This window comes from Chrysemys picta, chromosome 21 (assembly GCF_011386835.1).
Source record: "Chrysemys picta bellii isolate R12L10 chromosome 21, ASM1138683v2, whole genome shotgun sequence".
NCBI lineage: Eukaryota > Metazoa > Chordata > Testudines > Emydidae > Chrysemys > Chrysemys picta.
The window spans coordinates 22,069,206-22,093,353 of record NC_088811.1 but is presented as its reverse complement, the minus strand read 5'-3'; the positions used below and the strand labels follow the sequence as shown (position 1 = coordinate 22,093,353).

The 24,148-nt window shown below is 52.9% G+C and overlaps 1 protein-coding gene across 17 annotated transcripts in view; it reads right to left on the bottom strand.

The window, feature by feature from the left end:
* RAP1GAP (RAP1 GTPase activating protein) overlaps nucleotides 1–24,148 on the bottom strand; it is a 200,268-nt gene that overhangs the window by 78,826 nt on the left and 97,294 nt on the right. For all 17 annotated transcript variants that reach the window (XM_042856255.2, XM_065575358.1, XM_005281706.3 and 14 more), the window contains one exon: nucleotides 18,277–18,355. In XM_042856255.2, coding sequence (XP_042712189.2) covers nucleotides 18,277–18,355 — 79 coding nt within the window. The remainder of the gene's footprint in view (nucleotides 1–18,276; nucleotides 18,356–24,148) is intronic.

Here is a 24,148-nt window from a genome sequence, read left to right as displayed (position 1 = left end):
GGTCTCTGGCCGGAGCTATTCGGGGTCACACTAGATGGGCACAAGGAGGGACCCTCCTGGCCTTGGAAGCTATAAGCACAGGGCAGTGACCCAATGCTAACTGAAAGGGAAGAGCGCCCTCTACTGAATCATTACCTGCGTCTCCGCAGCAACCTCAAGTTTTCTTGGTCTCCCATCCAAGTAACATAGAATAGAATCATAGAATATCAGGCTTGGAATTGACCTCAGGAGGTCATCTAGTCCAACCCCCTGCTCAAAGCAGGACCAATCCCCAACTAAATCATCCCAGCCAGGGCTTTGTCAAGCCTGACCTTAAAAACCTCTAAGGAAGGAGATTCCACCATCTCCCTAGGTAACCCATTCCAGTGCTTCACCACCCTCCTAGTGAAAAAGTTTTTCCTAATATCCAACCTAAACCTCCCCCACTGTAACTTGAGACCATTACTCCTTGTTCTGTCATCTGGTATCACTAAGAACAATCTAGATCCATCCTCTTTGGAACCCCCTTTCAGGTAGCTGAAAGCAGCTATCAACACCCCCCCCCCTCATTCTTCTCTTCTGCAGACTAAACAATCCCAGTTCCCTCAGCCTCTCCTCATAAGTCATGTGCTCCAGCCCCCTAGTCATTTTTGTTGCCCTCCGCTGGACTCTTTCCAATTTTTCCACATCCTTCTTGTAGTGGGGGGCCCAAAACTGGACACAGTACTTCAGATGAGGCCTCACCAATGCTGAATAGAGGGGAATGATCACGTCCCTTGATCTGCTGGCAATGCCCCTACTTATACAGCTCAAAATGCCGTTAGCCTTCTTGGCAACAAGGGCACACTGTTGACTCATATCCAGCGTCTTGTCCACTGTAACCCCTAGGTCCTTTTCTGTAGAACTGCTGCCTAGCCATTCGGTCCCTAGTTTGTAGCAGTGCATGGGATTCTTCCGTACTAAGTGCAGGACACTGCACTTGTCCTTGTTGAACCTCATCAGATCTCTTTTCGCCCAATCCTCTAATTTGTCTAGGTCCCTCTGTATCCTATCCCTACCCTCCAGCGTATCTACCACTCCTCCCAGTTTAGTGTCATCTGCAAACTTGCTGAGGATGCAGTCCACACCATCTTCCAGATCATTAATGAAAATATTAAACAAAACCGGCCCCAGGACTGACCACTTGGGGCACTGCCAACTAAACATGGAGCCATTGATCACTACCCATTGAGCCCAACGATCTAGCCAGTTTTCTATCCACCTTATAGTCCATTCATTCAGCCCATACTTCTTTAACTTGCCAGCAAGAATACGGTGGGAGACTGTATGAAAAGCTTTGCTAAAGTAAAGGAATAACACATCCACTGCTTTCCCCTCATCCACAGAGCCAGTTATCTCCTCATAGAAGGCAATTAGGTTGGTCAGGCATGAGTTGCCCTTGGTGAATCCACATTGACTGTTCCTGATCACTTTCCTCTCTTCAAAGTGCTTCAGAATTGATTCCTGGAGGAATCAGCCAGGTTCCACTGCCCTGTAGCCTGGCATGAGATCGGCAGGGCCACAGGCCAATGGGATCTGGGGGGGCAGGGCTGGTCTCGACTGCAAGCACATTAGGCAGCTGGAACGGCTAGTGCGTGTGATGTTGGAAGGACTGGGATGGGGGATGGGAAGGGTTCAAGTTAGAGTTGTGGCAGTCAAAGATTTGGGGATGGCTAAGAGGGGATGATTCTTTCAAGCAGAGAGGGCTACAAAGTCCTGGCTGGGCAGGCAGTCTGGGCTAGTGACTCTACAGCAGTGCAGCTTCTTGTGGGATTCACCCCTTGTGGTTCCTGATACTGGGGGGTGGATCTCCTCAGTCCTTCCCCTTTCAGGCAGGGGTGGTAAATTCTGAAGGCCAGAATTTCTCATTCCCCAGCCCACGACTCTTGAGAGCAAGAAACTGCCCTAGTATCTGTCATTCCACCTCAATCAGCGGTTCTCAAACCAGGTGACTGGGCTCATGCAGGAGGTGGGGATAAAGCGGACAGCTGGAATCCCACCACCCAGGGCTCTACTTCCCCTCCACCCCTCAATTCCTCACCAGGAGGCAGCGGCGCTCTGGCTGTCAGCTGGGGGGGGGGGGGCAGAAGCAGCACAGAAGTAAAGGTGGCAATGGGGGCTAAGTCTGTTGTGAAAAGTGATATTGATGAATACCACATTGCCACCCTTACTTCTGTGCTACTGCTGGCATGGTGCTGCCTTCAGAGCTGGGTGCCCGGCCAGCAGCTGCTGCTCTCCGCTCTGCCTTCAGAGCTGGGTGGCGGTATATGTATTTGGGTGGGGTGGAGCGTAAACAACTACTGTCACAAAGAAGGGGGGGGCCTGATCAAATAAGTTTGTCACTTAGACCAGTGTTCTCAATGGATAAGCACATCAGCTGGATGGTTCTGCTAAAATGATTGGCGAGAAGTAGTTACAAATGTTGGCATGTAAACTGACACCACTAGGTTTCAGAGTCAACACCCCTTTAAGATGAATGGGAACAATTCATGCACTCCTCAGAGCTATTGTCTCAGGGCAGCAGGATTGCAGCACCTTGACTTTGTGTGTAATGCACTGGTTGCTCAGCTCACTCAGCAAGGATAATGGATCTACTAACGATGGCTCTATTATAGCCAGTCTCCTTTAGTTCAAGTGTCAGCTGCCTGCATTTTTGGAGCTGTAGGTCCAAGGTTCTAAATCTGGCTTCCTAGAAGCATTTGTGACTTATAGCATCATCATTTCTTGTCTGTAGCCATGAATGTGTTCCACTGGGTACTGTAGACTGTTACCAAAACTCATTCCCATCCGATGAACCCCAGATGAAATGAGCTGGGGGTGTCAATTCAGTTCCTACAAGGGCAGCATCCATGTCCCCTCACCTGCCCCCATTTTCATAGGCATCCTCAGTGATTAGGATCTGAATGGACCATAGAGTCTGACCCCTCCGCCCCTGGTTCGTAGGGTCATTCGTGAGGCACAATGGCTGGGGCAGGGAGTGCCTGGGGGCTCTTGATCTGCAGCCACGCAGTTTGTAGAGTGAGTATCCAGCCTTCAGCACCTTTCCTCAGCACACGCCGCACTTGGATCCTCAGCTGGTGCGAACACATGTCCCTCCACTGTCTCAGAGTCATAAAGGACTTTCCTCCTGGGTCAGATTAGCATAGGGTGACCAGACAGCAAATGTGAAAAATCGGGACGGGGGTAATAGGAGCCTATATAAGAAAAAGACCCCAAAATCAGGACTGTCCCTATAAAACTGGGACATCTGGTCACTCTAGATTGGCAGTACCTTGGGGGAGGGGTTCATCTTCCTCTGCAATATGGAGTTCAGATCACCCACTGGGACCAGCTGGGTATGTCTCAGCTAATTCATTCCCTGCAATTGTAGGGGCCTCGAGCATTGGTGACCTCTTGCTCTCCCCTGGGCTCTGCCAGTGGCTCACAGCAGTTTAGTCTCCTGAGGGCTGAAACGTTTTAGTCTAACCCAAGTTATTAGGCTTAGTATAAAGGTAACGGTGAAATTTAAGGGCCTGTGACACACAGGAGGTCAGACTAGATCGGGGTGGGGAACATTTTTTTCTATCAGGGGCCACAGATCCACAGAAAAAATCAGTTGTGGGTCACATACAGCACCACGGTGGGGGGTGGGGCAGAGGGTTGGGGCTTCCCCAGGCTCTGTGGTGGGGCCAGAAATGAGGGGTTCAGTGTGTAGGAGGGGGCTCCAGGCTGGGGCCAAGGGGTTTGGAGTGTGAGAGTGGGCTCAGGGCTGGGGGTTGGGGTGTGGGAGGAGGTTCAGGGTACAGGCTCCGGGAGGGAGTTTGGGTGTAGGAGGGGGCTCAGGGCTGGGGCAGGGGTGCGGGTGGGAGTATGGGGTCTGGGAGGGAGTTAGGGTGTAGGAGGGGTTTCTGACCTGGGGCAGGAGGGTTGGGGTGCAGGCTCCGGCCGGGCGGCACTTACCTCAGGTCGCTCCCAGTCAGTGGTGCAACGAGGTTAAGGCAGGCTCCCTGCCTGCCCTGGGTCCGCACTGCTCCCAGAAGGGGCCTCCATGTCCAGCCCCTAGGCAGAGGGGCCAGGGGGCTCTGTGCGGTGCACGCTGCCCGCGTTCACAGGCGCCACCCCCGCAGCTCCCATTGGCTGTGGTTCCTGGCCAATGGAGCTGTGGAGCTGGCACTGGGGGTGGGGGGAGTGCATGGAGCTTCCCTGATCGCCCCTGCGCCTAGGGGCCGCAGGGACAGGCCAGCCACTTCCGGGAGCTGTGTGGAGCCGACCAGACTTTTAATGGCCTGGAAATCCCAGCTTCCTCCCACAGCGGGGCGAACTGGCACTTACAGCTCCAGCCCCATGGGGGGGCGCTGAAGCTCGGGGCTTCCAGCCCACAGCGTGGAGACTTGCCATGAGCCGGATGAAATGAAGCAGGGGGCCGGATCCAGCCTGCGGGCTGTAGGTTCCCCACCACTAGGCTGGATGATCACGTGTTCCCTTCGGGCCCTAGGCACCGGCACTGGGGTCTCACCCCTGGGGAGGATCTGGGCCATGACAGTTTCATTGTGTTTTAAAGGGCCATTTCCCTAGTGAAATACAGTGATGCCCAGCAGAAGTCAAACGCTAATAAATCTCCCACTCGTATCAGTGCCAGCAGCAGAGGTGCTCCAGGGAAGCCTGTGGACTAGACTCATCTTGGAGCTGCACCGGCCAGACCCCGGAGTTTTGAACCAAACTGCCAGCCATATAGCAAGCAAACGAGAAGCAGATGTCATGGTTCAGATCTCAGAGGGGACCCCATCGGTCCTGACTTGAGCGTTGCCGCCGCTTTCCCTAGGGCTGGTGCCTTCTCCTGGCAGGTTCCTCTGCTAGTGAGTCCTTCTGCTTCTCAGCTTCCTTGTTAACCATGCCCAGCACGTGGAAAGACTCTGTTCCCCAATGCTGCCCAGGCTGGTATTGGAACTCCCTGGTGAGCGTGTGGTACAGGTGCCCTCTGCGCTGACCCACCTGCTGAATTCATTCCCCTAGCCCCAGGCTCAGATGTGGCCCAGATGGAGCCACCTGCAGCACACATGGTGTGGACTCCTCTGCAGCCACCTTCACCTGGATTATGGGGCTGCATGGTTCAGATGCTACGAGTCCCATCCATCAACCCCAGCCAGCCCACTGACTGGAGTATCTGAGAGGGAGCATGGGCCAGTGGTTAGGGGCTGGCACTAACTCAAGACAGGGCTCAATTCCTTGCTCCTGCCACAGATTCCCTATGCCTTAGCTAGATGGAGATAACAGCCCTGCAGGGGGGCATCAGGATTGGGAGCTGCTCTGGTGCTGGGAGGCACCTCCGATGTGTGGTCCCACCAGTCTCTCTCCTCCCGTTTCCAGTCCTGCCAGTGCGTGAAGCCTCACCAGTCCTATGGGCTTGGGAGAACAGGAACCCGGGACTTTCAGCCCCCAGTGAGATTTGCAGGCTAAGGCCTGGCCACCAGTAGACCAGGGGAGACGTCTCCTAAAGGTCTAAAACCAAAAGAGGGAAGCAGCACTCAAACAAGAAAAAGGTCAGGGAAAGTGTGGGACACTTAATGAATGGGGGAGGCAACCTAGTGACAGATGATGTGGAAAAAGCTGAAGTATTCAATGCTTTTTTTACCTCGGTCTTCACAGACAAGGTCAGCTCCCAGACTGCTGCACTGGGCAACACAGTATGGGGAGGAGGTGAGCAGCCCTCAGTGGTGAAAGAACAGGTTAAGGACTATTTAGAAAAGCTGGAGATGCACAAGTCCATGGGTCCAGATCTAATGCATCCGAGGGTGCTGAGGGAGTTGGCAGATGTAATTGCAGAGCCATTGGCCATTATCTTTTAAAACTCGTGGTGATTGGGGGAGGTCCCGGATGATTGGAAAAAGGGAAATATAGTGTCCATCTTTAAAAAAGGGAAGGAGGAGAACCCGGGGGACTACAGACCGGTCAGCCTCACCTCAGTCCCTGGAAAAATCATGGAGCAGGTCTTTAAGGAATCAATTTTGAAGCACTTAGAGGAGAGGAAGGTGATCAGGAACAGTCAACATGGATTCACCAAGGGCAAGTCATGCCTGACCAACCTGATTGCCTTCTATGACGAGATAACTGGCTCTGTGGATATGGGGAAAGCGGTGGACGTGATATATCTTGACTTTAGCAAAGCTTTTGATACGGTCTCCCACAGTATTCTTGCTAGCAAATTAAAGAAGTATGGGCTGGATGAATGGACTATAAGGTGGATAGAAAGCTGGCTAGATCATTGGGCTCAACGGGTAGTGATCAACAGCTCGATGTCTAGTTGGCAGCCAGTATCAAGTGGAGTGCCCCAGGGGTCGGTCCTGGGGCCGGTTTTGTTCAATATCTTCATTAATTATCTGGAGGATGGGATGAATTGCACCCTCTGCAAGTTCGCGGATGACACTAAGATGGGAGGAGTGGTAGATACGCTGGAGGGTAGGGATACGGTCCAGAGGGACCTAGACAAATTAGAGGATTGGGCCAAAAGAAATCTGATGAGGTTCACCAAGGACAAGTGCAGAGTCCTGCACTTAGGAAGGAAGAATCCCAGGCACTACTATAGGCTAGGAACTGATTGGCTAAGCAGCAGTTCTGCAGAAAAGGACCTAGGGGTCACAGTGGATGAGAAGCTGGATATGAGTCAGCAGTGTGCCCTTGTTGCCAAGAAGACTAATGGCATATTGGGCTGTATTAGTAGGAGCATTGCCAGCAGATCGAGGGAAATGATTATTTCCCTCTATTCGACACTGGTGAGCCACATCTGGAGTATTGCACCCAGTTTTGGTCCCCCCACTACAGAAGGGATATGGACAAATTGGAGAGAGTCCAGCGGAGAGCAATGAAAATGATCAGGGGGCTGGGGCACATGATTTATGAGGAGAGGCTTGTTTAGTCTCCAGAAGAGAAGAATGAGGGGGGATTTGATAGCAGCTTTCAACTACCTGAAGGGGGTTCCAAAGAGGATGGAGCTCGGCTGTCCTCAGTGGTGGCAGATGACAGAACAAAGAGCAGTGGTCTCAAGTTGCAGTGGGGGAGGTCTAGGTTGGATATTAGGAAACACTATTTCACTAGGAGGGTGGTGAAGCACTGGAATGCGTTACCTAGGGCGGGGGTGGAATCTCCATCCTTAGAGGTTTTTAAGGCCCGACTTGATAAAACCCTGGCTGTGATGATTTAGTTGGGGTTGGTCCTGCTTTGAGCAGGGGGTTGGACTAGATGACCTCCTGAGGTCTCTTCCAACTCTAATCTTCTATGATTCTATGAAACGGCTTATTCAGAAACACAGGAACTCCCTTGTCTTCACTAGGCTGCTGTACCTGGAGAACACAGACTGTAATTAAGGGCTTCTCTTCATTCTGTAGCGCTTTAGTGAAGATGCTACCTCACTGACAGGAGAGTGTCTCCTGTCACCATAGTTAATCCACCTCCCAAGAGGCGGTAGCTAGGTCGACCCTCTCCCTTCGATTTAGCGCTGTCTACACCAGGTTGGGATAACTATGTCCCGCAGGGTATGGATTTTTCACGCCCCTGAGCGACACAGTTATACTGATATCAGTCTGTAGTGACTTGAGATAGTTAATACAGCTCTAACACCTAGCTGGGACATGCTCCACATGATTGATCCACACTTTATGTTTAGTATCAGCTGATCCCTAGAGTACAGAGCAAACATTTATAGACGAAGAAATGTGAGGGGAGTGTCCACACTAGCTTTTTCTAATGGGTTAATTACCTCAAGGTAATTGGCAATCAATTGACTCTAGGTACAAAAGTCTAGTGGAGATTCTATTCCTGGTGGAATTCTGTGCCACTGTACATGTGCAGAATTTATGGGCTGAGCAGAATTTTTTTCCCTTAAGAAAATACATTCTGCTGGAAAGGTGTTGCAGTTACTCCTTTTGCCCACCTGAGGCTGCTGTTGCACCAGAACAGAGAGCAGCCACTCCCAGGCGGGAGCAGCCCCAGGTGTGGATAGGGAAGAAAAAGAAGCTGTGTTCCTCACAGCACCCCACCCGTGGAGCCAGGTGAGGAGGACCGGGATATGGGGGGATGGACAGCGTGAGGCACATGGGCTGCTGGGTGTGTGTGTCACAGACTGGGGTTCAGAAGGTCTAGTGGGGGGATGGACTAGGACAGGGGCTGAATGGGAGTGGGGGTGCAGGGCCACATGGGTATGGGGGAAGGGGGCAGGACCACATGAGGGGAGGGGTGGCTGAGTGGGGACGCAGGGACACATGGGGAGAGGGGGAGGGAGGTGCAGGGATACATGGGGATGGAGGGAGGAGGGGTAGCTTAGTGGGGATTCAAGAACACCTGGGGATGGGGGTGGGGGGTGCAGGGACACATGGGGACAGGAGTAGATGTGCCTGACTGAATGAGAGAGGCCAGGAATCAGCCAGGGTCTGCATGGGAAGGGCTCCCTAACAATCCCCTCCCCACCCCCCAAAAAAACCCCTATTCCATACTTCTCCCACCCACACCAAACAACCCTCCAAGTTCACACCCAGGCTCCTTCCCAGCAATGACTTCCCTCTCCCTCAGCTCCTCCATTACCCCTGACTCCCCCCAGCCTTTGCACTGCTTCTGAGAGGTGCAGGAAATATGTCTCTGTATTTAGTTTAAATGAATTATTACTCAGAGTTCTGTATTAATATGTCTAGTAAGGAATCTATTTATCAAAAAACATTTCCTGAATCTTTTTTGTGTGTCTGTATTGTTACAGACATACTTACTGACAGATCTTTTGAAATAAATTACCAAAATAATTGAGACTGGCGTGATTATATTGTGTTATTTTGACAAATAAAATAGGGCGATTTTTGCAGAATTTTAAAATATTGTGTGCAGGATTTTTAATCTTTAGGGCAGAATTCCCCCAGGAGTACAAAGATACAGCCAATGCATGTGTGCATGACTTGCGTGTGCCTTGCAGCATCAATTTGTGTACAGAACGGTGTGATTGGATGTGTGCCTGCGGCTTTAGCACCCACGATGGAGTGGGTGTGAGCGTGGGGAATCTCAGCACCCCATACTTTGGATTGAAATACAGGCACATTAAGACACCTCTGCACTGGCATTAGAAACGGAAGAATACTTGGCACTTAGAACAGTGCTGATCTCACTGTAGGTGAACGGCCCATGAGTCTGGTATTGCTTTATTATCTGAGATCATTTGCAGAATCATTTCTAATTCTTGGCTTGGGGCCCACGTGTGGGCAGCTCCCCAGGAGAATTCAATCCCCAGCACTCAGAATGTGAGTCCCATTGGCTAGCCTGGGCTGGCAGTGTGGTAGTGCTTCAACCACAGCACTGGAAGGGCCCTGCTGAGTCACTGAGTCCAGTCCTCTGCCCATCCTAGAATCTGCCCCCTGCCTGGAGGGCCCTTGGAATCCAGTCCTCAGGGTGATCACACATGCAGGACCCACTGTCTTTGGGAGATTCTCTACTATACCCTTAACATTCCCTGCTTTCATAAACCTTCCTCAGTTCTTTGCAAGCCTGGCTGTGGGCCCATAGCCAGCCTGCCTGTGCACCTCAACTGCTTTACCCTCACAACACCTTTGTGCAGACGGGGAACCGAGGCACAGAGCCGCTGAGGGGTGCTACACTGCAGCTCTTGGAGACGGGGAGTGGCCACAGCGGGGGGCCCAGCTGCCTGCGTTGTTCCCCAGTGTTCCAGGCAGGCTCCAGCCACGCTAGCTCAGATACATCTGTGCGTGCTGCAATTACACCTTGACTGCAGTGTAGACATACTCCGAGTGACCTACAGGCTACACCTGGCAGAAACTGGATTGGATGTCAGCATTCATATGCCCTTGCACCTGCATCACATGCTTGTGGGAAGCCAGCACAGCAGAGGTGTGAACGCACAGACAGAGCCATCTCGCTCGAGCACAGGAACAAGTTGTTATCTGAGGCTGGTGAGGAGTCGAGGCAGGATGCAGGATGGGCCACGAAGATGGCTACTTGCCCAGAACGGCCCACAGAGCCCAACCCCCAGGAAGTTCTGACAGCAGCAGCCGAGAGCTGAGCCAAGCTCCGAGCATTTCACCACGGAACAAATGAACCAGGCAGGGCAGGCAGGCTATTCTGGGCAATACCTGAAGGTGCCAGATGAGGAGAGCAGCAGCCAGTCTTTGCAAAGTATCATCCTGAAATGCTATCGTCAGCCCCATCCCCGTGCAGTGCTCCAAGCGGGAACCAGCCCTCCTCGAGTCAAACCAAAGTGGCATCGCCCGTGTGTGCGGCTGTAAATAACGTACAGCCCCTGAGCGACATGCTCCTGCTACTGGAATGTTTGTACAGAAAGGGAAACCCGAGTCTCTGGCCGGCCCAACAGGTGGCTGAATAACAGAGCAAGATCACCATGCACGGGGCCCAGGCTTGCAGCTGGCTACAGGAGAAGGCCCAGTGCAATTGGGGTGCATATGAAAGGCGACACCCCTTGAAGCAGAGGCGATGGCCCTGCTCCATAGAGCTCCACTGGGTCCACTCCTGGGGTGCAGTTCCGGCCCGAGACCCTGCTCAAGGGAGAATTCCCCTGGCACAGGGGGCATGCTGGGGGGCAGCACATGCTGCTACAGTATTTCTGGCTGGCACTGCAAGTCCTAGGGAGCCTACGCGAGGCTGCTGCAACTTGCTCTTCCTGTTGCACCCCCGGGCTACACCTCCTATACCACACCTGGTGGAGGTCAAATGCCGCCTTCGCAGCCAGCATGGCACTGCACTGCTGGGCCATAGGGAGCTTGGAGACAGGATGATGTCAATCTGGCTTGGGAGAGGATCCCAGTCTGGGAACAGGCAAAGGCTGCAAACCCCAAGGAGGGGGATGCATTGTTGGGTGTGGCACACAGAGGTCGTGGCTGGGACTTGTGGGAGGAGAGGGCGTGAATATCAGAAGAAACATCCTGACCGGGGGGCGGAATAGGCTAAAGCACAGGACAAGGTCCCTAGGGGCAAATCAGCTCTTCCCTCCCCGCCTGCCCTGGTGCTGGGTCCTCCAGGGTAGTCAGGGCAGGTGCCAGGGTAAGTAGGGGGTGGCTGGCACAGGTCACACTGCCCATCACATGACTTGCTGGCAGTGACATTGCCCAGCTGTATCTTGTCTGTTCGTCATGCAGACCAGCAGAGGCAGATAGCCGGCAGTGACAGGCTCTGCAGGTGCAATTCTGGGCTGGCGGGCTGAGTCTGGGTGCCAGGGAAGGCGGCATAGATCTGCACACTGCGGGGGCATTCAGAAGGGCACTGAGAAGAGGGGGGAAGTGATTTTAGGGGCCCTGGTTTCTAAAAACCCAGCAATAATCTCGAATGGAGATGCAGGAATTTTATCTTCCCCAGGAAGTGATGGAGCTGTGGATGGACTGGGTGAATGGAGGGATCCTAACAGACACATGGCTCTCCTGGATAATTCCCTCCCCCTGATGTTAGAACTGGGCTATGCCACTGAGCAGGAGTGGGGGTGGGAGGGGTGTATACTGTCTGCCCTAGCCAGGGAAGAAGTTACCGAGGATTTTCTTCTTACCTGCAGGGATTAACTTGCTGGGGGAGAGGATCCCTGCCTGGGTACGGGGGCTGGCCCCAGGATCGAGGGGAGGCAGTCTGCACCTCCGTGGTCAGGAGCTCTCCCATTGCTGGAGCTCCCGGAGGGCCTGCAGAAGCAGGGCATCTCGAGGATGCAGGATAGGGTGCATCATACTGTGGGGCACTGAGGCGCTGGGTGCAAGGGTGACAGGAGGAAGGACCGAAACTGCCGTGTGCAAATGTAACCCACACGCCTCCTGGGGGTGGTGTTCTGTCCCATCTAGTGGCACTGAGACCACTAAGAGAGAGAGATCAATGAGTCTGCTCTATAGCCTTGTTGTACAATGGGTACTGTGCTATATAATTGGTTATACTTTGGCTATATACGGTGTATGTTTTATAGTAAGAATTAAGGTATCAGAATAAATGAATAATATAGTGGATACTAGTATTAGCCATTTTCTTTTTATTCATGCCTTGCAAGTAACAGACATGATCTTGTCTGTGTCTGTTAATAAGATTAGAGGACTTTCGAAGGCCTAGGCCCCAATGTAGGAAAAGATAGTTGCAAGATTTAGTAAGGCCTAATTTACGATGCCTTTCTTGTTCAACATAAAACACTGCTATCTGTTACCTTTTGAAGGTCTCTGTCAAGAACTGTTTGTGTGGATGAGGAATGCATGCATCAGGAAAAGATAAGGTGTGAAGGCCATTGCTGAAGACAGATGGCCAAGGGAGGAGGAGTGAAGAGACTTAAAGACACCAGAGAATCATCAACACGCATCCATAGTTGAGGAGGGGCAGACTGATAACCCTGAGGTGAAGGCTGGCACCCTTAAAACACAAGAGAATTGATTAAATCGAAACCAGACAGGATGACCCTCCCGGAGATGTTTTGGCCCATCAAAGACCAGCGGCGTAGCCAGGTGGAGGGAACAGGGGGAGTGATTAAAAAAAAAAAGGCGCCATCCGCAGCGGCGCTTTTACTCAGCTAGCGGCGCTCCGGGTCTTCGGCCATGGGCCCTTCACTCACTCCGGGTGTCTTTGGAGGCACTGAAGGTCCCATCGCCGAAATGCCGCCGAAGACCCGGAGCGACTGAAGGAGCCGCCACCGAAGACCCGGAGTGACTGAAGGTCCCTCCGCAGAAATGCCACCGAAGACCCGGAGCAACTGAAGGAGCCGCCGCCGAAGACCCGGAGTGACTGAAGGAGCCGCCGCTGAAGTGCCGCCGAAGACCCGGAGCACTGCTGGGTGAGTAAAATAAAAGCACCGCAGTGGGTGGTGCATTTTTTTTTTATCGCTTCCCCGGGTGAGTAAAAAGGCGCCAAGAAATTGACAAGGCTCAGTGGGGGAGCGGCAGTTGCCCCGCTCCCCCCCAGTTACGCTACTGCAAAAGATAACACCCACTGAGGAGTAACCGGCCATAAATTGACACAGCAAAATCCATAGACTTCAACGGAGAAAAAGGACTATAAGAACAGGGTGCTTTGCCATGGGGCTTTGGGTTCATCTTGCCACAATTCCAGGAGCATCGGATCGCGACCGACAGAGCCCGGCTCCCCTCTGCGACCAATCTGGCTGGCCACTAGATTGATCCAGACTCTGGACTGGTAACTATAAACATCGACTGGCAGGACTGTGTGCATGGTGTGTGTGTGTGACTGAAAAGCATATGCTAATTGCTGTATTCTCAATAAATGCGGCGTGTTGCCTTTTCCGCTATAAAAAAATCTTGTGTGGTTTGTTTAAGCATAACAGCCTTAGCTAACAGCCAGTTGGCTTTTAGCTCATGTGGCAGAGGCTCATGCGCTAAGCTCCAGAGATCCCCGGTTTGATCCTGCTCTCCGCCAACCGGGGTCTGTCGGCATTACACAAAGAAGGGTGGCGAATCCTAAGCATGTGCAACTAGCTCCCAAGGCAGAGCTGGAAAGAGAAGGGCTCCGGATCCAGCAGCAGCTAATGTCGCTTCCTGAGCAACCAGCTGGAAGATCCAAGGGTAAAAAATGCCTGTGCAATGAGTGGAAAAATTGGAGCAGCAACAAAAGAAGAAGGAACAGAGTCGGCTGCAGGGCAGGAGAAGGGCAGAGATGGGCTCTGCAGAGTACGCTCATGCTGCCCCAGGGGAGCGGATCTGCAACCACTGGAAGGGGGAGTCTCAGAGAGTCGGCTCTTTCCTAAGCGACACAGGTGCCATTACATGCAGGGCTCTAAAATGACTGGGGGCTAAACCTCTTTCCCTCCTTTTCTCTGTCCAAAGGCGAAGACGTTCAGACAACCAGGAGGGTGGAAACCTCCTACACATAGGAGAGGATATTTGGAACTATCAGAAGCCGGACACCTGCCAAACAATCAGTGGGGCCACTGGACAATTGAGGTGCTAAAGGAGCACTCAGGGAAAACAAGGCCATTGTGAAGAAGCTAAATATTCTCTGCATCAGTCTCCACTGCAGAGGGTGTGAGGGAGATTCCCAAACCTGAGCCATTCTTTTAGGTGACAGATCTGAGGAGCTGTCCTAGATTGAGGTGTCATTAGAGGAGGTTTTGGAACAAACTGATAAATTAAACAGTGATCGGTCACCAGGCCCAGATGGATTCACCCTGGAGTTTTGAAGGAACTCAGATATGAAATTGCAGAATTACTAACAGTGGCCTGTAACCTATCATGTAAATCAGCCTCTGTACCCGATGACTGGAGAATAGCCAATGTAATGCCTATTTTTAAAAAAGGCTCTAGAGCCAATCCTGACAATTACAGGCCAGTAAACCTAACTTCAGTACGCAAATTCACGCAAATTGGCTGAAACTATAATAAAGAACAGAATTATCAGACCCATAGATGAACACGATTTGTTGGGGAAGAGTCAATATGGCTTTTGTAAAGGGAAATAATGCCTCGCCATTATTAATCTACTAGAATTCTTTGAAGGGGTCAACAAGCATGTGGACAAGAGTGATCCAGCAGATGTAGTGTACATGAACTTTCAGAAAGCCTTTGACAAGGTCCCTCACCAAGGCTCTAAGTAAACTAGCAGTAAAGCAGACATGGGATAAGCGGGAAGGCCGTCTCATGGATCAGTAACTGGTTAAATGATAGGAAACAAAGGGTAGGTAGGAATAAATAGTGAGTTTTCAGAATGGAGAGAGGTAAATAGTGCTGTCCCCCACAGGTCTGTACTGGGACTTGTGCTGTTGAACATATTCATAAATGATCCAAAAAATCGGTAAACAGTGAGGTGGCAAAATTTGCAGATGATACAAAATTACTCAAGATAGTTAAGTCCAAAACTGACTGTGAAGACTTACAAAGGATCTCACAAAACTGGGTGACTGGGCAACAAAATGGCAAATAAAATTCAAGGTTAATAAATGCACAGTTATGCACAATGGAAAACATAATCCCAACTATACATATAAAATGATGGGGTCTAAATTAGCTGTTACCACTCAAGAAAGAGATCTTGGAGTCATAGTGGATAGTTTTCTGAAAACGTCCACTCAATGTGCAGCAGCAGTTAAAAAAGCGAACAGAATGTTAGGAACCATTAGGAAAGGGATAAATAATAAAATAGACAATATCATAATGCCATTATATATATCCATGGTACACCCACATCTTGAATAGTGTGTCACACTGTCATGGAGTGTGGGGGGACACAAGGCCCTGCACCCCCGGCTTCCTACGATTCACCAGGACTCTCAACCAGCCAGTAAAGCAGAAGGTTTATTTAGACGACAGGAACACAGTCCAAGACAGGTCTTGCAGGCACAGGCAACAGGATCCCCCCCCCAGTTAGGTCCATCTTGGGGTCCCAGGGCCCCACAGCCCCCTTGGGAGGTCAGAGCCCTGTCTGCCTCCCAGCCATTCCACCAGCCAGCTCCTCAAAACTCTCCTTCAGCGACCCCTCCCACAGCCTTTGTTCAGTTTCCCGGGCAAAGGTGTCACCTGGCCTCTAACCCCTTCCTGGGTTCTCATGTTACATGCTCAGGTATCTTCCCTCGGTCAGTCTCCCATGCCCCAATGCAGACTATCCCAGCCACACTCCCCTGTCAGCATTCACAGACCACAGGAAGAACAGTCCCCGTTCGTCACACACACCAACTCAAAAAAAAAAAAAAAAAAAGATATATTAGAACTGGAAAATGTTCAGAGAAGGGCAACACAAATGATTAAGGGTATCAAGCAGCTTCCATATGAGGAGAGATTAAAAAGACTGGGACTGTTCACCTTAGAAAAGAGACGACTGAGGGGGGATATAATAGAGGTCTATAAAATCATGACTGGTGTGGAGAAAGTGACTAGGGAAGTGTTGTTTACCCCTTCACATCACACAAGAACTAGGGTCACCCAATGAAATTACTAGGCAGCAGGTTTAAAATAAACAGAAGGAAGTACTTCTTCACACAACGCACAGTCAACCTGTGCAACTCCTTGCCAGGCGATGTTGCGAAAAACGAAAGTATCGCTGGGTTCCAAAAAGAGCTAGATAAGTTCCTGGAGAATAGGTCCATGAATGGCTATTAGCCAGGATGGTGAGAGATGCAGCCCCATGGTCTGAGCTTCCCTAAACCTCTGACTGCCAGAAGCTGAGGCTGGACAACAGGGGATGGGTCACTTGAAATCGCTCTGTTCTGTTTATTCCCTTTGATGCATCCCGCACCAGCCACTGTCAGAAGACAGGATACTGGACTAGATGGACCATTGGTCTGACCCACTATGGCCGTTCTTATGTTCCTAGAGAGACAAGGTGGGTGAGGAAATATCTTTTAATGGACAGTCTTCTATTGGTGAGGGAGACAAGCTTTCGAGCTTACACAGCACTCTGGAAAACATACTCTTATGTTACGTTAACCTACAGCCTCAAATCGGCAAGTCCAGACAACCCATCCTAGGAGTGCAGGGGGAGAGAGAGGACAGACCTTGAGAACCTCTGCCAACAAGATCTGAAACATCACGGAGAGCTGAAGTGGGGTCAGAGGGTTAAGAGGGATGCAAACCTGATACTGATCTGAAAGGGACAGCAGAGCAATCCCGGCAATTCTCATTGCATAAGACTAACTGTAGTCCTGAGTCAAAGAAAAACTAGGAGAAAAAAACGAGCACCAAACAGTCAATAGGAGTCTTTCTATTTGCTTCAAGGCCCTTTGAGTCTGGCCCCAGGGGAGAAACAGACCCAGGAGCAATTAGCATCCTGAGGGTATCCAGATGAAAACCTGCCAGCAAAGAAAATCAACCCAAGTGGCTGCAAGGCTCACAGAGGGTATCCAGGCTGAGGACTCTCATGAAAGCTTATGCCCAAATAAATCTGTTAGTCTTTAAGGTGCCACCAGACTCCTTGTTGTTTTTGTAGATACAGACTAACACGGCTACCCCCTGATACAAGGTTTCCCTAAACCTCGCTCCACAATTAACCCAAAAGGAGCCAGAGAGACCAGAACCTTGGGTGTGGCAGATGCAGGTTCCCATTTGGGGTTGGCTGGGGCACTGACCCTGCCCACAGTGACACCTCAGGGTGTGAGAGGACAGCGAAGCAGAGGGGGGCTTAGAACGTGATGTGACAGGGAAATGGGCAATGGGCTTCTGGGTCATGTCCTCTGATGTCAGCCAACAAGGAGGGACCAGTGCCTTTTCCACAGCTCTCCTGCAGTCACTCTGGGTCTCTGAGGACACGGTACCAAAGGGAAGGACCCTGCCTGGCAGGGGCTGGGTTAGGCGATGGGTCTGTGCCATCTTTGATGCCCATCCTCGCCCCCTGCCCTGGCACCCACCCCCCACTCATTCTCCTCTATGAGCCAGGCTGGTGAAGCAGGGGCAGGGCAGGGGCTGGCTGGCAGGGGCCAGAACCCTCTGCCCTCTAGGCAGGCCCCAGCACCAGGCAGAGCTGCAGGATCTCACCTCTGTGCTCATTTCCCTTGCAAATACTGCAGGGGGATCAGCTGGGGAGGATGTGGGAGGGCCTGGGCATGAAGAGGGAAGGAGCGCACGCTTCAGAGGAAAGAGCCGGTCCAGATCCCACTCCTGTCGCTCTGCTGACCCCTGGCAGGGTTACCCCAGACCTGAATCTGGCCCGCTGTGTTTTGAGTGCGTTCACCTACCCAGTGTGGGGGAAGTGACCTTAGGACAAAATCCCCAGCAGGGCACTACCTGCAAACACACCTTTCCTTCCTGCCCAGCTTGTGCCCGGCCCAGGCACCACCTGCAGGAGGTGGCACAAATCCTGGAGTAGGGCAACCCCAGCTCGAGGGAACTTGGCTCTGTTGTGCCAGTGCAGAGAGGGGCTGGCAGCTACCCACCTCAGAGTGTACAGCGGTGGTATTTGAGGGGGAGCCTCCCACAGGGTCTCTGCCCCTGAAGTGCCAGCCTTTTTCAGGCTGCAGAGACCTACCCATGGCACCTACACACATCCACTAATCAAAGCCTTGGGCAGCAGCAACCCTCAAAGAAATAGAAACTGAGGCATGGAGCGGGCAGGGACTTGCCCAAGCTCACACTAGTCAGACGCAGGGCTGGAAGTGCAACCTCAGAGTCCTGACTACAGGCCTCCTGCTTAGTCCACTAAACTCCGCTGCCTACCATGGCAAGCGCTCCCCCTGCAGAGCCAGCAGCTGGGGTGTCCCCACCCAGGGCCTGTCTGCAGCCACGGCCCCCGGCTCAGTCACTGCTGCAGGGACCCACACCTGGGTGTCCCGTGGGGCTGGGGAAGGTTCTGCGGCATGGGGGGTATGGAGAGGACTCTTACCTTGGGGTGGGGTGGAGCAGAGCCCACCCAGGGCAGCTCTACGGTGTGTGAGACATGCTGGCTTGGCCCATCGTTCTTCCTGAAAGAGAAGAAACCCACATATTACAGCTGGCCCCATGGCTGTGACCTTTCCAGCTGGGCTGGGGCCGGAGGGGCCGGGAGGAGAGAGGCCAGCAGTGGGGATCCCAAAGGAGTCGAGGAGAGGATAGGCCGGGGAGCCACCAGGTGCCGCTCAGCAGCCGTATCAAAGGGGAGATGCAGCCTGGTAACGCATCCAGGAGAGACACAGCGTCGCAGGGGCCCGTCAGGAGCTAGCTTCAGGTCACTTGCATTTAACGAAGATCCCCAGGAAAGTGCAGCAGCAGCAGGCTCGACTGGACATTGCTCCAGTTATGAAAACGCTAACGAAGCAGCCAGTGGACAGCGCAGCTGCTCCATGGACTGCAACAGACACTCCTGCACCTGGTACCTTGTGTCTGGCTAGTGGACTGCAACCTGCGTTCCACCTGGCCAGAGCCACGCAGAGACAGCTAGTGAATTGCCACTCTCAGGAGAAGGAGCTGCAAAGGAGATCGGGTTATTATCCAGGCAGCTGGTACTAGCGATGAGGGGTTCACACTGGCGCAGGCTTAGAGCTGCAGCAGATGGCCCCTTCACACCACTTTGAGCGATTGAACTGGGAACTCTGCCCAGCCGAAAACGAGGGTGACAGCTCAGCCCCCAGCCTTAGAAACCCGCTTGCCAGGTGGCCTGAGAGGAAGCAGATTTCAGCTCCCCTGCTCTCAGGCAGCACACGAGGCCACAGATCCCAGAATGTATCATTGTCTGATCCAGCACGGAGCGTCTGGTCCGGGAACCGGTGCTCTCATTGGGAGCACCCAACAGGATAGCGCCAAGCTCTGGGGTATATTTTGGTTGCCCCACAGCAAAGGATCCACATGGCCCAGTTCTCAGCATGGAGGAGCCACAGATCCCAGTGCAGGTGGCTGCATTACCTGCCCTGGACCCAGCCACTGCTGCTCAGACCCACTGCTGGGCAGACATTCCCAGCTGTGTTTGCCTTCCTCAGGCTGTCATAACTATAAAGGGAAGGGTAACAGCTGTCCTGTGTACAGTACTATAAAACCCCTCCTGGCCAGAGACTCCAAAATCCTTTTACCTGTAAAGGGTTAAGAAGCTCAGGTAACCTGGCTGACACCTGACCCAAAGGACCAATAAGGGGACAAGATACTTTCAAATCTGGGGGGGGAAGGCTTTTGTTTGTGCTCTTTGTTTGGGAAGTTGTTCGCTCTTGGGACTGAGAGGGACCAGACATCAATCCAGGTTCTCCAAATCTTTCTGAACAAGTCTCATATTTCAAACTTGTAAGTAAACAGCCAGGCAAGGCGTGTTAGTTTTTATCTTTGTTTTCTCAACTTGTAAATGTACCTTTTACTAGAGTGTTTATCTCTGTTTGCTGTACTTTGAACCTAAGGCTAGAGGGGAGTCCTCTGAGCTCTTTAAGTTTAATTACCCTGTAAAGTTATTTTCCATACTGATTTTACAGAGATGATTTTTACCTTTTTTCTTTAATTAAAAGTCTTCTTTTTAAGAACCTGATTGATTTTTTTCCTTGTTTTTAGATCTAAGGGGGTTGGATCTGTATTCACCAGGAGTTGGTGGGAGAAAGGAGGGGGATGGTTAATTTCTCCTTGTTTTAAGATCCAAGGGGTTTGGATCTGTATTCACCAGGGAATTGGTGAAGAGTTTCTCAAGGCTTCCCAGGGAATGGAATCCACTTGGGAATGGTGGCAGCGGACCAGATCTAAGCTGGTAGTTAAGCTTAGAAGTTTTCATGCAGGCCCTCACATTTGTACCCTAAAGTTCAGAGTGGGGAAGCAGCCTTGACACAGGCAAATATTAATGCTGGCACCGCCAGATAGGCCCACCAGGAACGACAGGGGCAGCGCTACCATGCTCTGCACCCAGCGAAATCCTTCTAATTGCCATGCAGACCCCGCACCAGCGAGCCTCGCATGCCTGCTCCCCGAACGCAGGGGCCACAGTCTGTCACCCCCCTCCTCCTGCTAGGGTCTGTCTCACAGCATGGGCTGGGCTCCAAGCCCACGTACGCCAGCCCAACCCAGTCCCTGCACTGGGGTCAGGGAGTCACTCCAAATTGACACCACACACATTTTCACGCCCATTACAGCAGCAGCCGGAGAGCCCGGCTGAGATCAGGGCCCCTGCACGGGCACTGCACAGACACAGTGAGGTGGGCCCTGCCCAAAGGGCTGAGTCTGAACAGGCCAGGCAGCCGTGGGGGAGCAGCGAGCCGGAAGGGGGAGGGGAGGGCTGTGCCCAGGCCAGCAGCAGAGCCAGGGACAGAACCAGCTACACTAGCCACTAGACCATGCTGCCCGCCACTGGCCGCTCTGGGACTGAAGGCCGCTATCTCCAGGGAATGGCAGACCCAGCACCCCCCAGCAAAGGGCCTCAGCCAGGCAAACAAGGAGCTTGGTCTCTGGGCCGCGCTCACTCCTTGGCTCTACTGGCCTGCCAACAAGGGGCCGGGCATCAGGGCAGCAGCTTGTCCTGGGGCCTGAGCGAGCCCCAGCTCCTTACTCCATGCAGAGCCAGGCACAGATGCCCTAGGTCCCTCCTGACACACGGGACTCGTACCTGTTGCTGGCTCCACAGGCGCATGCCAAGGCTGGAGAGTGACTCACAGGATTGGGCCTGGCCAGGAGAGTCACCAAGGAACCTTGGCAGGGCCCCCCAGTGTGCAGCGCCAGCAGTGACTCCTGCGCACCCACTTCCCTGCCACCCTCCCCCCAGGGCCCGGAGCCAGGGCATGCTGGGCGCCCCTCCCCCAGACCACGGAAAGCTGGGTGCTCCTCCCCCAGAGCCCACGGCATGCTGGGCACCTCTCTCTGAGGGCTCAGAGTCACGGAACGCTGGGCACTCCCCTCCCCTAACTCTTGCAGGGCCTAGAACCGCAGCACACCGGGCACCCCCCACATCCCTCGCAGTGTGTGCGGTGTGACACCCTGGCACCCCAACATTCACCACTGTCATGTAGTTAGGATATGTTTTGTACAAAGTGCGCCTTGTGATGTATCATTCTAAAAGTTTTGATCTGCTAGACATTACTATCTCGTTCGATTGTATGTGCTATCGTCGTATGTGAAGTTGTGAAGTTTGGCTGTGTGTGTTACTGAAACATGTTGTGAGGCTGAACGCACCCACAAGCAGCCTTTCAGGTACAACAGTAAAAAGGCCAAACAATGTTAATGGTTTACTGAGGAAATGCACACAAGCACCAGGATTACCCCAGGAACTGTGTGCAATAGAAACCTCTCAGAGATAGCACTGCATAATGGGAACTGTTTGACTCAGGTCACAGCAAAAGAGCTTTCCAGCAAGTGTGAAGAAGATATAAAAGGGGGACAATGACAACACTGGGGGACCTCCCTCTCCCTGCATCAACACACCTAGAAACACCGGAGGGGCAAGGACTGAACTGTCGGAGTGATGGTCCGAGGCTAGAAGGATCTTTAGCCTGTGTATGAAAACCTGGGAAAGTCAAGGCAACTTGTGCCTTAAGAATCTGCCAGCCTGTTTACCACTCAGGATGAGAATTTGCTAATTTATATCTGTAACCCCTTTGGGGTTTAGAGAGCATGGCCCTTTAAACCTTTTTCCTAAGGGGGAGCAGGAGAGTAAGAAAAAAGGAGGGAAACTCCAGGGGGCAGCGCTGGAGCTCCAAGGAGAGGGAGAGGCAGCCTGCAGGCCCTAGAAAAGGGAAGTTTGGGCAGCTGAGGGTCCTGTACTCTAGTAAAACTTGAGTAGACTATGGGTATGGCTTCTGGTGGTGCACCCAGACAGTTAATTGCTCGTTCTCCATTGGCTGTGGATTTTTCCTCCACAATGGATACCTGTTGGCATAACGCTCTCAATTCAGGGGTCTCCACATTCATTTGATCATTGGGTAATAAATCCTTAGAGTGAGGCTGCCGAGACAAGGCATCTGCATCCATGTTTGTTCGACCGGGTCGATACTGCAGAGTGAAATCATAGGCAGAGAGTGCCGCTAACCACCGGTGCCCTGCTACGGATAATTTTGCTGTTGTCTTGATGTATGTCAAAGGGTTATTATCGGTTTTTACAGTGAACTTGGCCCCATAGAGGTAGTTAGGGTTACCATTCGTCCGGATTTACCCGGACATGTCCTCCTTTTTGTGCTAAAAATAGCGTCCGGGGGGAATTTGTAAATAACTCAAAATGTCCGGGATTTCCCCCCTCCCCGGCAGAGCAGAGTGAGCGGCTTGGAGGGCTGCAGGAAAGTCCCGGGCTGAACTCCGGAGCAGCTGTAGAGGAGCTCCTCCTCCCTCCCTTCATTCTGAGCCGGCAGCTCCTCCTCCTGCAGCCCAGTGTCCCGGTCCGGCAGCACTGTGCAGGGCCAGGGACCGGGTTTTGTGTTGCACTGGGGAGCGCAGCCATGTGTCCGGCTCGCACAGAGCCCAACACCCTGTTCTGAGCAGCAGGGTATGGGGGCCAGGGGACAGGAGAAGGGGCAGGGAGGTTCTGGAGGGGGCAGTCAAGAAACGGGGGGGTCGGGAGTTCAGGGGGGGGCTTTTTGGGGGGAGTGGAGAAAGTTTTGGGCAGTCAGGGTACAGGTAGGGGGTAGGGTCCTGGGGGGCAGTTGGGGGGGGGTCTCAGGAGGGGGCAGTTAGGGGACAAGGCACAGGGAGGCTTAGGTAGGGGGTGGGGTTCTGGAGGGCAGTTAGGAGCAGGGGTCCCAGGAGGGGGCAGTCAGGGGACAAGGAACAGGGAGTCTTAGGTAGGGGGTGGGGTTCTGGAGGGCAGTTAGGAGCAGGGGGTCCCAGGAGGGGGCAGTCAGGGGACAAGGAGCGGGGGGGTGGGGGGCTGGGAGTTCTGGGGGGGCTGTCAGGGGGCAGGAGTGGGGAGAGGGATCGGAGCAGTCAGGGGACAGGGAGCAGAGGGGTTTAGATGGGTTGGGAGTTCTGGGGGGGGGTTGTCAGGGGGTGGGGAGTGGTTGGATGGGGCGTGGGAGTCCCAGGGGTCTGTCTGGGGGTGGGGGTGTGGATAAGGGTTGGGGCAGTCAGGGGACAAGAGGCAGGGAGGCTTAGATAGGGGGTGGAGTCCTGGGGGGCAGTTAGGGGCAGGGGTCCCAGGAGGGGGCAGTCAGGGGACAAGGAACGGGGGGAGGGTTGGGGGTTCTGGGGGGGTGGGAAGTGGGAGGGGCAGGGGCGGGGCTAGGGTGGGGCTCCTCCCGTCCTCTTTTTTGCTTGCTGAAATATGGTAACCCTAGAGGTAGTCATGGAACCTCTCTGTGATGGCCCATTTCAATGCCAGGAACTCCACTTGATGAGCAGGGTAGTTTCTCTCAGGCGGTGTGAGACCCTGACTTGCAAACGCTACTGGTCGGAGTTTGCCCTCACGCTCTTGATAAAGGACAGCGCCTAAACCGGTGTAGCTTGCATCAACATGAAGTTCATATGGCTGGGTGGGATCAGCGTACACCAAAACAGGTGCTTGCGTGAGCTGTTGAATGATTTTACGGAAAGCTTCTTCACGCTCAGCAGTCCACCGCTTTCCAAAAGGTGCACCCACATTAAAGTATTGATGCCGAGGTGAGTTCCCCTTCTTCTTATTTGTGTGGGGGGGTATCCCTTGGTGAGCTCTGTGAGTGCATGTACGATGTGCGAAAAATTCTTGATAAACTTGCGGTAATAGCCACAGAATCCCAGAAACTACCATAATTCCTTGAGAGTTGTGGGCCTTGGCCAGGTGGTTACCGCCTTCACCTTCTCTGGGTCTGTAGCTATACCATCTGCAGACACCCTGTGTCCCACATACCGCACGGATG